The sequence below is a fragment of the Triticum dicoccoides genome, chromosome 1A, assembly GCF_002162155.2.
Source record: "Triticum dicoccoides isolate Atlit2015 ecotype Zavitan chromosome 1A, WEW_v2.0, whole genome shotgun sequence".
Classification (NCBI taxonomy): domain Eukaryota; kingdom Viridiplantae; phylum Streptophyta; class Magnoliopsida; order Poales; family Poaceae; genus Triticum; species Triticum dicoccoides.
The window spans coordinates 253264057-253279502 of NC_041380.1; the positions used below are offsets into that span (position 1 = coordinate 253264057).

Sequence of the window (15446 nt, forward strand, 5' to 3'; positions counted from 1 at the left end):
GTCTGGACAAGCACATTTTCCCCTCACATGTGGGTTGAATTTGAATGAGCCCCGACTGCCCATTTGTTTGAATTTTGGGAAACACGTTGAACGCTAATTCGATGCCTAATATATATGAGAGGGAAAATAACTCATTTATATGTTATAGCCCGTAGAAACGCACGGACATTTTATTAATGTGAGTAGTACTTAAATTCCTTCGACCTTTTTCTCGTGGAACAGAATCCGCTCCCAGGTTCCATTATGAACAAATGAGATAGAACAAGAGTGGCTGACCCACTCTTTATTATCTTTGCCCCTGGCCGGGTCAACCGCGACGTGTAATCAATGACAGGAACTTCCCACCAGACACGCGCGCGCGTTCTTGTCGAGACTCGGACCATGTCGCCCAGCGAAAGCCCGGTCTTCCACGTAATACCCTCCCGGCGGCTACACAATACACAGAATCCACCGTGTCAAGCTCCTTCTTTCCCCCTACCTACCTGCTCAGCTCGACACCATGCTGCCAGCGCCCCTCGCCGCCGTGCTGCTCCTCCCCCTAGTCCTCGCGCTGCTCCCAGCGGGCGGGCGATGCCAGCAGGGCGATGACAACCCCGGCCCCGTCGTGCGCGACCGCGCTCTGCCGCCGTCGGCCTCGTCCGCCGCCACGGCGGCGCTCATGGCCAGGATGAACACCGTCAGCCGCGAGCTCGCCGACGAGGTGCAGAGCAAGTACGGCTTCTGCATGTCCAGCGTGTACGTCTTCTCGCCCTGCGCTGCGGAACCGGCCCAAGTTTACCTCCCCTTGCTGTTTATTTCGCTGCTTGGTGTGCATATTGGTCCGTTGGTCGTGAGCTGAGAGAAACGAGGAATTTTTATTCGTAGGAACAATGATTTCGACCAGACGTTCGACCTCACCTCCGATCCGAGCTTCATCTCGGAGTGCAATGAGCAAACCCAAGGTACAAACAACATTCAAGCTAAGTCGATCGGCCACTTAGAGTAAGATAGCACGAGTCTCCTTCTAGCTAGGTCAACGGTCAGGCCCAGTTTGGTCTTTATTCTTCAGTTGTCCGCTCCTGCACAAAAATATTGGTGATTAGCAGTTCAACCTAAAACCGAAGAACTTCGCTGTAGCACGTGTATCTTCATGATATTTAAATCTTTTGCTTAACTTCCCGCACACAATAGCTCGGGGATTTCTGGGGGGCATACCGGAGCACCTTCACGTGTATACTAATGCAAAGATCTGTTTGGCCCGTGGTCAACACCCACACTACCAATTTTTGGTCATGGCCAAAATCTGAGTAAATAGTATAAAATTACTACAATTTGGGTTACGATTCCAGAAAACTACTGGAATTTTTTCAAGTTCGGCGTCGATCGTTCCAATTTTTTTTTTGCTGAGTGCTTATCAATTGATCACAATTATGACAGTTTTTCGATAAAAAGAAATATATTAATATCGCTAAGATATCTATTACACTCAGCCTCTGCAACAACAAGATGTCCAAAAACATCAAGAATGCACACAGCCAACGATTATGACAGTTGGAGCCCACACCTAAGATAACCGTTTGTTTGACCGTTAACTTACATGTGGGCCCCACATGTAAGCTTCCTCTTCCTCCTCTCTTTCTTCTTCCACATGTAAGCTCGGGAGGGGAGAGGGCCGCTAGCTCTAGAGAGATCACGGGAGGAGAGGAGAGAAGAGACAGAGAGATCAGGAAGAGAGGAAGAAGAAAGAGAGAGGAAGAGAAAGCTTACATGTGGGACCCACATGTAAGTTAACGGTCAAACAAACGGTTAACTTACGTGTGGGCCCCAACTGCCATAATCGTGATCAATCGATAAGAACTCGGCGAGTTGAGTTTTTCAAAACAGCCGACCCCAAACTTGGTAGTTCTCGGTGGGAAAAAATCTAGTGGTTTTCTGAAACCCTAATCCAAATTATAGTAGTTTTACGCTATTTACTCCTAAAATCTTGGTCTATGTTTGGATGGCTTCTAATATTTTGGCATGCCAATGCTTCTTTATTCATTCTAGTTAACTTATCTAGTCAATGTTACCTAATTCACGGGCATGCATAAGCTTCACCAAAAATTTGGCAGACCAATCTTTGGTAGGGCAAGGCTAGGGTAAAATCAAACATGTCCTACATCTATACCTGGCCATTTGTCGGGTTGGGCTTCGGGCCGGGCCTACCAAAGCCCGATGCAAAAAAACCCAGGACCGAGCCCAGCCTGTCCCGGTCGTCAGGCCCGAGCCCGACCCATCAAGCTAAAAGCCCATGAGGCCTCGGACCGGGTCTCTTCGTTAACGGGCCTGGCCCGGCCATCAGGCTTGAAATCTAGGCCCGAGCCCGTCCCATGGACAAGGTCGGACCGGGTCGGGTCAGGCTTTTTTGGGTCGGGTCGTGTCAGGTCGACCGGCCCGGGCTGCCCATGGCCGGGTCTACCTACATCTCTATTTCAACATTTTATATTATTTTGAAAATATTTGCTTTTTCGTCATTCATCATATATGTATGACGTCACAAATTTTCAGGTCCGAATTGAAAACACAATCTAAGAAAAAAAGACAATTTGTTTGCGAATAGCAACGGCACGCAGCTTAATAAGAAAAAAAAAAGGACAACTCGTCCACCTAGATAACGAGCCGCCCAGATTTGAATTTGCTACAATATATTCATGGTTTGGTTGTGAACAGAATTTAAATCTAAGATTTTATGACATAGTTATCTCTATGCCATAAATTAATTTCAGAATTTTAATGACTTGTATAACACATTTTTGTATTCGCCTAGCGCACTAATACACCTCATGGCTGCCCTGCACTCTATATAATGTTCGTCACTTCTGAAGGTAGAAATTACTCATCGGGTTGCCAAAAAATGACTTTTGGTGGACAACCCCGCTCACCCACCTCCATCGAGCCCCAACCATCCAGCCTCATCGACAATGGACTACTCCGGCTGCCGCCGCCCACTTGTTGAGACCTCATCCACATGGGCTTGATCTATCCTGCAGCCCGCTCTCCTCACCATCCATGTCACCGCCACCAGGGCAACCCTCAAGGATGCCTTGCTATCTACGCCGCCCGCCGCAACAACCGACGGAGGAAAGGCCATTTACTCCTTCATGTTGGTCTTGCTCGTCCCACCCTGGCCTCCTCTTTGAGAATGATTTAAGGGGGTGACCCGCATGCAGGCAACGACCCAGGACCCTCCAGTAACTAGTCTACCCAAAGGAAAAAAGCTCGATGGCAAAGGGAGTAAAGCACATGCCTTCTGGACGAGTAGCGTACCATGAATAGCCGCAATCAACAGGGTCGTCAGAGCATTCATGAATCGCCCAGATCCATGCCCCCTCCCCATGTCATTCATCGCCCTCTTAGGCTAGTCATAGCGGGGAGTAACTTAGAGTAGTGTCATGCATATGACACCTGTCTATATTACCATCTTCATAGTGCAAAAATAACTTAGAGGTAGTATCATAGATGGTTGCATTTATTAGTGTGTATACTCATTGTGCCTTGAAAAGCACTATGTGATGGTAACATAATATGTTACCGCCTTCCTATCTTTCCTCATTTAATAGTGCGTCAACTCACCAGTTTGCCTAGTTGGCATTGCATGAAGATGCTTCAACTGCCTAACCTCGCTCCACTGCATCAAGGACTCCCACCAAACTCCTCTATGGGCAGCCCGACCACAAAGATCAACGGTGCTCCAACATACCAACATGTCCATCGCCTGGTCTTTCCCTTGGATCATCCCAACTCCACATGCATGCCCGCCTCCACACGCCTCTCCGGACCACCTAGTCCCACTCTGGCAACCGGTCGCCTCCTACCTCACCCTTCCACTAAGCCAACATACGACCACCCCATCCCTCCCACACCATCGTTTCAACCATGCCATCCATTCCTGGACCAGTGCCTTCACCTTTCACCTACATGGAGTTGGATCTAGTCCCCGACAACGCATGCAACCACCCGGATTTTTTCACTGGGATCACGGCCTTCACCTTGGGCATGATGTCGGCTGAGCGGTACCACAAGGACTATGACATCATGCTAATCACCATTGGCAACCGGCCACCTCCGTGTGAGTCAGGTGGTTGCGGAAGTGGTAAAAAGTTTTGACCTCACTCCGGGAACCTTCTTCATCACCATGCTCTTGCATGGAGAGACTTCTTCGTAATGTTCAATGACCCGGTCGTCCACAACAACAACATTTACATGCCCCACGCGTTGTAGGGCAACTATGCCTCCCTCACCTTTCATCCGTACTCTTGCCTCGTCAGGGTCGAGCTCATGTCATTGCCTTTTCGTGCCCGCATCTACCTCAAAGGGGTGCCCAAGCACGATCGTCAACTGGATACGGTGGCCTTTGGGTTTGGTTGGCTGGCCCGGAGATGAATGCCCGCAACGGCTCTCTCGCTCTAGAGGAGCGCCCTCGCACCACGTTGCCGCCCATGGACTTCCTAGACCTCGGCATCCACGATTCCCTGCTAGTGGTTGAAGGACCGACCAACCTTCTGTCCTATTCGATCCTTATACACCTATGCAAGCTATGGGACTACTGGACGCGCCACGACGACTTCTCTAGATGAAGCAGTGACTCCAACCAAAACGACATCCCATCAAATGGCCCCGATGACAACTACTCTTGGAAGCTTTCTTTTGGGTGGTCATTTGCCTTCGAGTATGGGTGGCGACCAGTGGATAGCCGACATGCGCACAAAAGGCCCAGCCCTAGTGGCCATGAACTCTTGTCAGGCGATCCTAGGAGCCAAGGCGGGACTAGAAAATCCCATGATCATGCCATTCACGGCTACAACACTTCCTCTATCTCGCTCAGGGCATGCAGTGGCTTCTCCTCCGACAACCATCGCCACCAAGACGTGGATGACACGCCTCCTTCGACTAGCAAATCCCTAATGGTGACCTTGCCTCTCCATGCAATGGAGACCTTGTCACCACGCCAACCGAGGGTAACGGTGCCATGACGATCCACACTAATGTCACCATGCCACTAGTACTGCCAGTATTGGTCATTCAGATTGTAGTTGCCACTGCGCTAGTTCAGACACATGCTCTACCCCCCCTGAGTCCGGATACCGACCAAGTGTCTTTCAAAGCCTTTGATCCCATATTGCCTCTGTCAGCAGTACGTCACTAGTCCATGTTGACCATGTTTAAGGAGATGGGGTGTAGGATCTGGTTGTTCAGCTAGTGGTCACTGATGTTTTCATGCTAAATCACATGACTCAAACTAATGCGGGCCCGAAAAGATCCCCCACTACCAGCATGGAGGGTGATTCTATCCTCTTGGGCCCCGTCTCGAACGACCCATTCAGGACTTGGGCGCCGATCTCTTTGGGACCATCTTGGTTCTTGTCGACATCGATGCAATACTAGTTGTCTCTGCTTCCATTGTTCTCACTGACCCCGTGGCTTTTGATGTGGCAATCACCTCCAAGATCCAGCCACTGCTTCCTTGCGAGGTGCCAGTCATCACCATCCCACGGCACCACCTCACCGTACCAGTCATCGCCTTGCCAGCAAATCTACATTCATGTTAGGCACCATTGAAAGGGACAAAGGGGTCCTTCGTAAGAAAATGGGGATTGTTGACGATGATGTCGACACTACCTTGGACAAGGCCCCACTCTAACATGTACTTGATCTCTTCAAGGAGCCAATGACCACGAACGAGATTGTTGTCGTCAAGGCACTCCTTGGCTTATGCCAAATATTCAAGGCCAAGCTCGCACTCCTGACCAGGTTAGCCACGGGCTGCCAGTTGTGCACCAAGGCACCGCCGCCAAGTGATGCCGGGTCCTCCAGCACTCCGCCCTTTGTGTAAATCACCACCCCATGGTTTCCACTTGTAAGAACCTGTGGAGGGCCCCTATCGTTACCCCTAGGGCTCATATATCTGTATCTTGCAATTTATGCCCTACTGTCAATTTTCCTTTTCTTCAATTTCGTGAGTTAGACCACCTCCATGTCCATTGCCCATTATATTTTGACTGAGCTCTTCTAGTTCCAAATGAGTGAAGGCCACTATTCATTTTCAATTGGAACATACAGGGACTCAACAACCTTTAGTGTCGCCTAATTGTCCATGATCTTGTTCTACAAAATTGTAATTCAATTGTCTATCTTCAAGAGATGAAGCTCTCTATTGTTGGTCGCGCCCTCATTCTTGAGCTTCTTGGCCTTCTGTTCGCCGATACCTTTTGTTTCCCGCTATTGGACGAGACTAGATGTGGTACTATAGTGGCCTTCAACTCTGATCTCTTCAACAACCAGACCACCTCTCTGGCCATGAACATGGTCTCGGCGACTATTGAGGGAGTCCTGGATAAGGCGGTCCTTGGGCGTCCGGGCTATGTGATTTGGGCCGGACTGATGGGCCGAGAAGATACAAGATAGAAGACTTTCCCCCGTGTCCAGATGAGACTCTCTGTTGCGTAGATGGCAAGCTTGGCGGCCAGACGTGTAGTTTCTTTTCTCTGTAAACCGACTCTGTACAACACTAGCCCCCCACCAGTGTCTATATAAACCAGAGGGTTTAGTCCATAGAGGCAATCACAAATCATACAGGCTAGACATCTAGGGTTTAGCCATTATGATCTCGAGGTAGATCAACTCTTGTAACCCCTATACTCATTAAAGTTAATCAAGTAGGAAGTAGGGTATTACCTCCATTAAGAGGGCCCGAACCTGGGTAAACATCGTGTCCCCCGTCTCCTGTTACCTTTGATCCTCAGACACACAGTTCGGGACCCCCTACCCGAGATTAGCCGGTTTTGACAGCGACAACTATCCGTATGCGCGCCTCTCTTGCCTCCTGGTGTGTCACTGTTGTGTATGGGCATCAGGGAGACACTAATAAACTTGCCTCTATCAACAACTCAAGGCTATCCGTCCTTCCCTATTGCCAACATGGCTTCCTCTGTGCATGTTCAACCTTTGTACAAGGCCAAGGATAAGAGCAATACGAGATCAATCGGAGGCTGGTCAATGTGTTATGTGCGGCTCTTAACATCATGGAGCTCTTTGAACAGCAGTTGCATGGACGTCAATTCACGTGTGTTAGTTTGTGTCAATTGAGAAGATCGAGATCGGTCATATTTTCTACTTCACAGACCGAGGGCGGCTCTTCCTTCAATGCTTGTTATGCTCAACCCCAAAACCACTAAGCTCTAACCATTGCTGATATCGGCCTCAGACAACATGTTAAGCATAAGCTCCTTTGTGTGGCTTCTATTCGAAGCATCTGAATTCACCAACTTCGTGGGTGATGTGGGTGCGCGCGAGATGCAAAGTCCAAATTGTTCCACATCAAGACTAATGGCCCCCGTTGTTGCAACTTCATCCCAGTGTTGCAAACTGACAATGGGCAGTTCACCACCTAGGCTGTCAAACACCTTGATCTTCACAAGCACTTTTCGTCCACCATTAGGAACTCGAGAATGCTATCGAGTTCTCTAACTCGGACCTACCGAATATTCCTAGACTTGACCTCTCTTCTCTGGACAAGTCATGCCGAGATGGCGAGATCAAATTGGTGGTGTTTCTTGATCTTCCTTCGGGGAAGGCGTCCAGACCTGACGGCTTCACCATTGATTTTTCCAAGAGTGTTGGGAAGTGATCAAACATTATGTATAAACGGCCATTAACTAATTCTCCAGCCTCTGGGTAATCATTGACACCAACTCAACTCACTACACATGTATGTATATGAATTTCGCTAGCACCCAATACATCCATTTGGATGGTCATGGTATTGAGTGTTGGAAACTTGACTTAATTTCGAGTCCCTTGATACCGAGGAGAACTCGCTAGATGGGTCGGCACGACACGGTCCGACTTGTCCTAAATGGGCTGGCATGACACGACCCAACCAGACACGCCTAAGACACAGGCCGTGTCGGGCCGACACTCGTGCCACGCTCCCTGGCCCTGGCACGGCCCTAGGCAGGCCACGTGCCAGCACAGCCCGAGTATAAATGTTTCAGGCCAGATCCTCCACGGGCCAGGCACATGGGCTATCGACCAGCACGCCAGGACCGGCCCATTTGGCTTCCTTTACCGAGTTGTCGACCTATTGCTCTGAAATCGCAAAATCACTAGCTGAGGAGTACTCGTTGCAAAGATCACTCCAATTCCCCTAGTTGCGACAAGTGGCGCACATGCACCGCACCACTTGTCGCAACCTGGAAGTTTCCCTTTTTCGTAGATCTGTTTATTCAAAACGTTTTATCTCTCAAACCATGCGTCCAAATCTTGAACTATTTTCACCATTGGATTCACCGCGTCAAGATCTTCAAAACTAGATCTCATGTTGATAGGTTCCGACGAACCTTTTTTCACAAAAAAACAGACGAAAAAACGAACCGGGAGCACGGGTTTTCCCTTTCCGAAAGATGCACACACGTGCCTCTCACGAAATCACAACCGTGCCTCTCGCGGAAGCAAAACCGTGACTCTCGTAGAAGAAAAAAAAACACCTTTTTTCCATTTCCGAGAACACACGGCCGTGACTCTCGCGAAAGCACAACCGTGCCTCTCGCGGAAGCAAAACCGTGATTCTCGCGAAAGGGAAAAACATATAACAGTTTTTTTTTCGTTTCCGAGAGGCACGGCCGTGACTCTCGCGAAAGCACAACCCTGCCTCTCCGGGAAGCAAAACCGTGCCTCTCGCGAAAAAAACAACAGAAAACGCGTTTTTTTCGTTTCCAGGAGGCACGGCCATGTCTCTCGCTAAAGCACAAATGGGAGGGTCCCTTCATTATAGATGAAGTTCTCATTGGGGGAGCCTATCGCCTTCGCAATGCATCGGATAATCGCTTAGAGCCGAACCCATGGAACGGTGCTCGGCTCCGAAGATTCTACACCTAAGTCCGGACATACACCTTTGTGCGTCCCTTTCTTCTCCTTTTCAATTTTTTCTTTATTCTTTTTTGTTATGTTTTTACGATTTCTAGCATGTGTTTGGGTAAGCCACACACCTGAGGGGTATACATCCTTAAATGTACACACCCCACCATACCTGGGGGCTTCACTCAATAGAAGCTTATTATTATTTTTAGCATAAAGCTCACCATATATATATATGTGTGTGTCTTGTTTTCTCATATACGTCCTGTCTTCGCCATTATATGCACCTCTATGACTTAAGTTTTTGCCAAGCTGGGTTGCGTGGCTCCTGTGCTTATGCCCTACGTTCCCGCTTGTTCGGCTAGGGCATAAAGGGAGCACCTCTGCGATTTTTACAACCGGGTCATCCGGACATATACCTCAGATGGGTGAAGCCGAAAGCTAGCGTTCTTAAGGGAATAATTGGTCGGCGAACAAACAACGAACTGCCTTCATTGCAATATAAACTCTCAAAATACAAAAACTCCTGTGATACTTTCGCATCACGGCTTAGGCATGCGTAAATAGTACATGCTGACCCAGGGAGAGGAACCCTTAATGGAACTATTCTCTTTGGAAGATGTTTCTTACATTTAAAAGTAATATAACATAACTCCCCGAATACAGTTTGTCTGTTCAAGCACTGTGATCGGATTGCCTAATTTCCGAACATACTTGGTGTTTCCCATAGATATAGTATTCGGAAACGCTCCAACCCTTGGGTTTCGGAGGTAGAAGCGGAAGGTTTGCCATGACAATCTTTTCTAGTTCGGACGGAGATAAGTTTGGTGATAAAGTACATTGTTGCATGGAATCAAACGCCTACTCTTTATCTATACCATCTATCAGGCTATCTAGTTTGCAGTCTTGTTGTGAAAGTTTGGCGGCTGTCTTTACTTGGTCGTACACCAAGCTAACCAGAATTTCTTGTCCGTCTGGTCCTCGAGGTCCGACCCGGGCCATATGATTCGGATCAAGTCCGGTATACCACATTTTCACCATGGCCCAGGCTTCTCGTGCACCTTCTCGACATGCTGAAGCCTTCCATAGTTCAAAGCGAAGATTAGCTCCCTTGAATAAATTCGCGAGCTCCTCCATCATTCCTGGAGGAGAATCGGAGGGCCATAAAGCCTTAGCCATGTTCCTCATTGCTTTCCGAGCTCGCTCGTGCACTTTGGACAGCTCTTGCAGCAAGTCGCCTTGAAATCCGGACACTTCTTTGTCGGGCCGCCCAGTTAACAGACCTACAGGAACAAATCTCGTAAGACCTTTCCATCAGAGAACTGCATCAAAGTTAGGTTAAGGGACATACTGAATATGCCGCCTTTCAGCTTTCTGTTCTCCTTCAAGGCATCCGACAGTTGGGTTCGTACGTCCTTTAGCTCTTCGGCTTGCTTGATGGTGGCATCATGTAGCTTGTTCCTTACATTAATGATCCGTGTTAATACACGTTGACCAGCGGCTTCTTGCCCTTCGGTGTGTTGTTTGTCCGCCTGAGCATCCTTCAACATCTCCTTCAATTGATCGACCGATCCTGCAGTTGTAAACAAACCAATGCATATTTAACAATCATTGTTGGCGCAGAATCATATTTTCTGGACACTGTTGTGCTTACCATTTGGTGCCTTCTTGGATTTCTTCAAATTTTCCAGTTCGGCGGTGACAACAGCTAGCTTGGTCCGACATTCTTCAAGCTCCTTGGATAGCATGTTATTTTTCTCCGTGAGTACCTGATGATATAACGACCCTTAAATCAGTTGGGCCAACTTCTTCAAGTCTCGGGGGCTACTGACACATGATTATTGAATCTACACAAAGTTCTTACCCCCATATCCTTTGAAAGCTGGTGAGTGGCTCCGGCAAGTCCATCCCGAGCAGCCCGGATATATGTCCGCAGAGCTGAGGCATTGAACGCCTCTTCGGTGAAACTTGGGTCGCGCATGGCCTCTTTCCGTCGCCGATGATTCATCGCGCTCTCCACTTCGGAATTGGTGACGGATACATTATCTGAATCCTCTTGGAGGTGACAATCCGTCATTTTTTCCGTATCAACCCTAGTCCTTATGACAGGGTCCGGGGCCGGATTGGTCGATGCATGGCCGGCGAGGTCCCCGGATATAGTCTGGCGTATGCTCTTCCTGAAAGATGGCCTGGCGGAAAACGTCACAATTCGGTCTATCCACCGAGTGCATGTTAAAAACTATACCTCTTTGGTGAAGGCGGGGGCTCGGTAGTACCACCGCTTGCCCTTCTTTTCAAAGACTCGCCCTGCTCGGGCGTCGCCTTCTTAGAGGACGCCTTTGATACAGCTCGGCGAGACGAGCGCCGCCCCTTCGGAGCATGAGACAGTGCGGTGGGTGAGGCGCGATGGGAAAACTCTTTTGGAGGAGACCTTTCTTGGGTACTTACTTGGGAAGAGGGGAGAAAACCGGGGTAATCGGCTATAATGGCCACTTCCGTGCCGTCGTAGCTCGCCTGATAGAAGACCCCCTCCTTAAGTTCTATGAATATATCCGGATCTTCTTCATATCCGAGATCCAGGTCTCGAACATGGTCCTTTGGCTGCAGAGCGGGGCTGTAGACCCCCTCGACGACCTTTCTCCATTCCTACTAAAAGTAGCCGGATTAAATTCGACTAGCATAACTCTGGAAAAAGGTTGAGTAAGGCCAATAATTAAAAAACTCACCCAGTCGATGGGGTTATACATGGAAAAACCTTCCCGACATTTCAAGCGAGTGAAGTCTTCCTTTCTCCCCTTTGTAAATGTCAGCTAGGATGGTGGCCAGGGTGGCAAAATTGTCTGGACCCTTGCGTAGACAACAAGACGCATTGTCCTCCCCGTTGTAATTCCACATAGGGAAACCTCTAGATTGGAGCGGCTAAACGCATCACGTCATTGAAATCGCCATTACCTCGATTATAGACAGACCGGAGTTGGCAAGTACTCTGATCTTGCTTGCCAGCCTCTCGACCTCCGCACTGTCTCCTTCCTCTAGGCTTCGGGGACGCCGACTGACGCGCTTCTTTAAAGGAGCGCTGGAGAATTCAGGAAGACCGCGCCGGATTGGGTCCGGAAGAACGACGTCTTTGATATAAAACCATTTCGAGGGCCACTCTTCGGATGCCTTCTTCGGAGTGCTGCACAGGTATCCTGTCCCGGCTATGCGCCATACTTCGGCGCCGCCCACCTCAAATATAGATCCCTTTTGGGAGCGGGGGACGAGGCAGATTTTTTTTGCCATAGCTCGAAATGAGCCTCACAGCCTAGGAACAGCTCGCAAAGAGCAACGAAGCCCGCGATGTGCAGGATGGAGTCCGGCGTCAGATTGTGCAGTTGGAGGCCGTAATACTCCAGGAGACCTCTGAGGACAGGATGGATAGGAAATCCTATGACTCTCAAAAGGAAGGAAACGAAGCACACCCGCTCCTTTTTAGAAGGATTGGGGGGATTCTCCGCCAGGGCTTCGCCATTGATGGAAGTTAATCCAGCCCGAACGGAGACTAGATCCACGGGAGGAAGATATCCCTGCGTCTGAAGTTTATTCAGATGGGCGCGGGATACTGAGCAGTTTTCCCAGTCGCCTTTTTGAGGGCCGAGGGGGCGTGAGGAAGAGCTAGGAGCGCCGGCCATGTTTGGACAATTTCCTATGGCGAGTTCTAAGGATTTCTGCGTGGTGTGGAATGGCATCTAAGATCTAATCTCCTTAAATAGACGACTTCCTGATGTCTACTACACAACCTTCTTCTTATAGACGTTGTTGGGCCTCCAAGTGCAGAGGTTTGTAGGACAGTAGCAAATTTCCCTCAAGTGGATGACCTAAGGTTTATCAATCCGTGGGAGGCATAGGATGAAGATGATCTCTCTCAAACAACCCTGCAACCAAATAACAAAGAGTCTCTTGTGTCCCCAACACACCCAATACAATGGTAAATTGTATAAGTGTACTAGTTCGACGAAGAGATGGTGATGCAAGTGCAATGTGGATGGTAGATATAGGTTTTTGTAATCTGAAAATATAAAAACAGCAAGGTAACTAATGATAAAAGTGAGCGAAAACGGTATTGCAATGCGTTGAAACAAGGTCTAGGGTTCATACTTTCACTAGTGCAAGTTCTCTCAACAATAATAACATAATTGGATCATATAACTATCCCTCAACATGCAACAAAGAGTCACTCCAAAGTCACTAATAGTGGAGAACAAACGAAGAGATTATTGTAGGGTACGAAACCAGCTCAAAGTTATTCTTTGTGACCGATCTATTCAAGAGTTCGTAGTAAAATAACACAAAACTATTCTTTCCATTCGATCTATCATAGAGTTCGTACTAGAATAAAACCTTAAGACACAAATCAACCAAAACCCTAATGTCACCTAGATACTCCAATGTCACCTCAAGTATCCGTGGGTATGATTATACTATATGCATCACACAATCTCATATTCATCTATTCAACCAACACAAAGAACTTCAAAGAGTGCCCCAAAGTTTCTACCAGAGAGTCAATAAGAAAACGTGTGCCAACCCCTATGCATAAGTTCATGAGGTCACGGAACTCGCAAGTTGATCACCAAAACATACATCAAGTGGATCACGTGATATCCCATTGTCACCATAGATAAACACATGCAAGATATACATCAAGTGTTCTTAAATCCTTAAAGACTCAATCCGATAAGATAACTTCAAAGGGAAAAACTCAATCCATTACAAGAGAGTAGAGGGGGAGAAACATCATAAGATCCAACTATAATAGCAAAGCTCGCGATATATCAAGATCGTTCCGAATCAAGAACATGAGAGAGAGAGAGATCAAACACATAGCTACTGGTACATACCCTCAGCCCTGAGGGTGAACTACTCCCTCCTCGTCATGAGAGCGTCGGGATGATGAAGATGGCCACCAGAGAGGGATTCCCCCCTCTGGTAGGGTGCCGGAACGTGTCTAGATTGGTTTTCGGTGGCTACTGAGGCTTGCGGTAGCAGAACTCCTGATCTAGGTTATGCTCTAGAAGTTTGGGTATATATAAGAGGTTTTGGCATCGGGAACAAGTCAGGGGGTCTCCGAGGCGGCCACGAGGTAGGGGGGCACGCCCAGGGGGGTAGGGCGTGCCCCCACCCTCGTGGTGGCCTCGGGACTCTTCTGGCCCATCTCTGGTACTCCGTGGGCTTCTTCTGGTCCAAAAATGATCTCCGTGAAATTTTAGGTCAATTGGACTCCGTTTGGTTTTCCTTTTCTGCGATACTCAAAAACAAGGAAAAAACTGCAACTGGCACTGGGCTCTAGGTTAATAGGTTAGTCCCAAAAATCATATAAAATAGCATATAAATGCATATAAAACATCCAAGATTGATAATATAATAGCATGGAACAATAAAAAATTATAGATACGTTGGAGACGTATCACTTCCGTGCGTGGTCGAGGGGTTATTTGTAAAAGAAGCACCTAGGCCGTTCGCATTCACCCGACACGTGGAAGACGAGGCGACGGTAACAAAGAATCAATATTTAATGTGGAGCCGAATTATCATCAAATCTGAAGTGTAATGGAGAACTCACCTTGCAAAGCCGAAGACATAAAGTCGGATACTACGTCGTCATTGAAGGCAAGTTCGGGGGCTACTGAGGGAGTCCTGGATAAGGGGGTCCTCGGGCGTCCGGGCTATGTGATTTGGGCCGGACTGATGGGCCGAGAAGATACAAGATAGAAGACTTCCCCCCGTGTCCGGATGAGACTCTCCGTTGCGTGGATGGCAAGCTTGGTGGCCAGACGTGTAGTTTCCTTTCTCTGTAAACCGACTTTGTACAACCCTAGCCCTCCTCTGGTGTCTATATAAACCGAAGGGTTTAGTCCGTAGAGGCAATCACAAATCATACATGCTAGACATCTAGGGTTTAGCCATTACGATCTTGAGGTAGATCAACTCTTGTAACCCCTATACTCATTAAACTCAATCAAGCAGGAACTAGGGGATTACCTCCATTAAGAGGGCCTAAACTTGGGTAAACATCGTGTCCCCCGTCTCATGTTACCTTCGATCCTTAGACGCATAGTTCGAGACCGCCTATCCGAGATCAGTCGGTTTTGACACCGACAACTATCCATATGCGCGCCTCTCTTGCCTCCTGGTGTGTCACTGTTGTGTATGGGCCTCAGGGAGACACTAATAAACTTGCATTTATCAACAACTCAAGGCTATCTGTCCTTCCCTGTTGTCAACATGGCTTCCCATGTGCATGTTCAACCTTTGTACATGGCCAAGGATAAGAGCAATACAGGATCAATCGGAGGCTGGTCAATGTGTTATGTGCGGCTCTTAACATCATGGAGCTCTTTGAACAACAGTTGCATGGACGTCTTTGTGTCAATTGAGAAAATCGAGATCGGTCATACTTTCTACTCCATAGACCGGGGGCGGCTCTTCCTTCAATGCTTGTTATGCTCAACCCCAAAACCACCGAGCTCTAACCATTGCTGATATCGGCCTCAGACAACATGTTAAGCATAAGCTCCTTTTTGTGGCTTCTA

General features: G+C 48.3%; 1 protein-coding gene across 1 annotated transcript in view; it reads left to right on the forward strand.

The window, feature by feature from the left end:
• The first annotated feature begins 466 nt into the window (after positions 1 to 466).
• The window catches only part of LOC119267764 (ABC transporter G family member 25-like), a 45131-nt gene continuing 30151 nt past the window's right edge, over positions 467 to 15446 (forward strand). Inside the window, exons 1-2 of the mRNA XM_037549206.1 lie at positions 467 to 735; positions 865 to 941. Coding sequence (XP_037405103.1) covers positions 500 to 735; positions 865 to 941 — 313 coding nt within the window. The 5' untranslated portion in view covers positions 467 to 499. The remainder of the gene's footprint in view (positions 736 to 864; positions 942 to 15446) is intronic.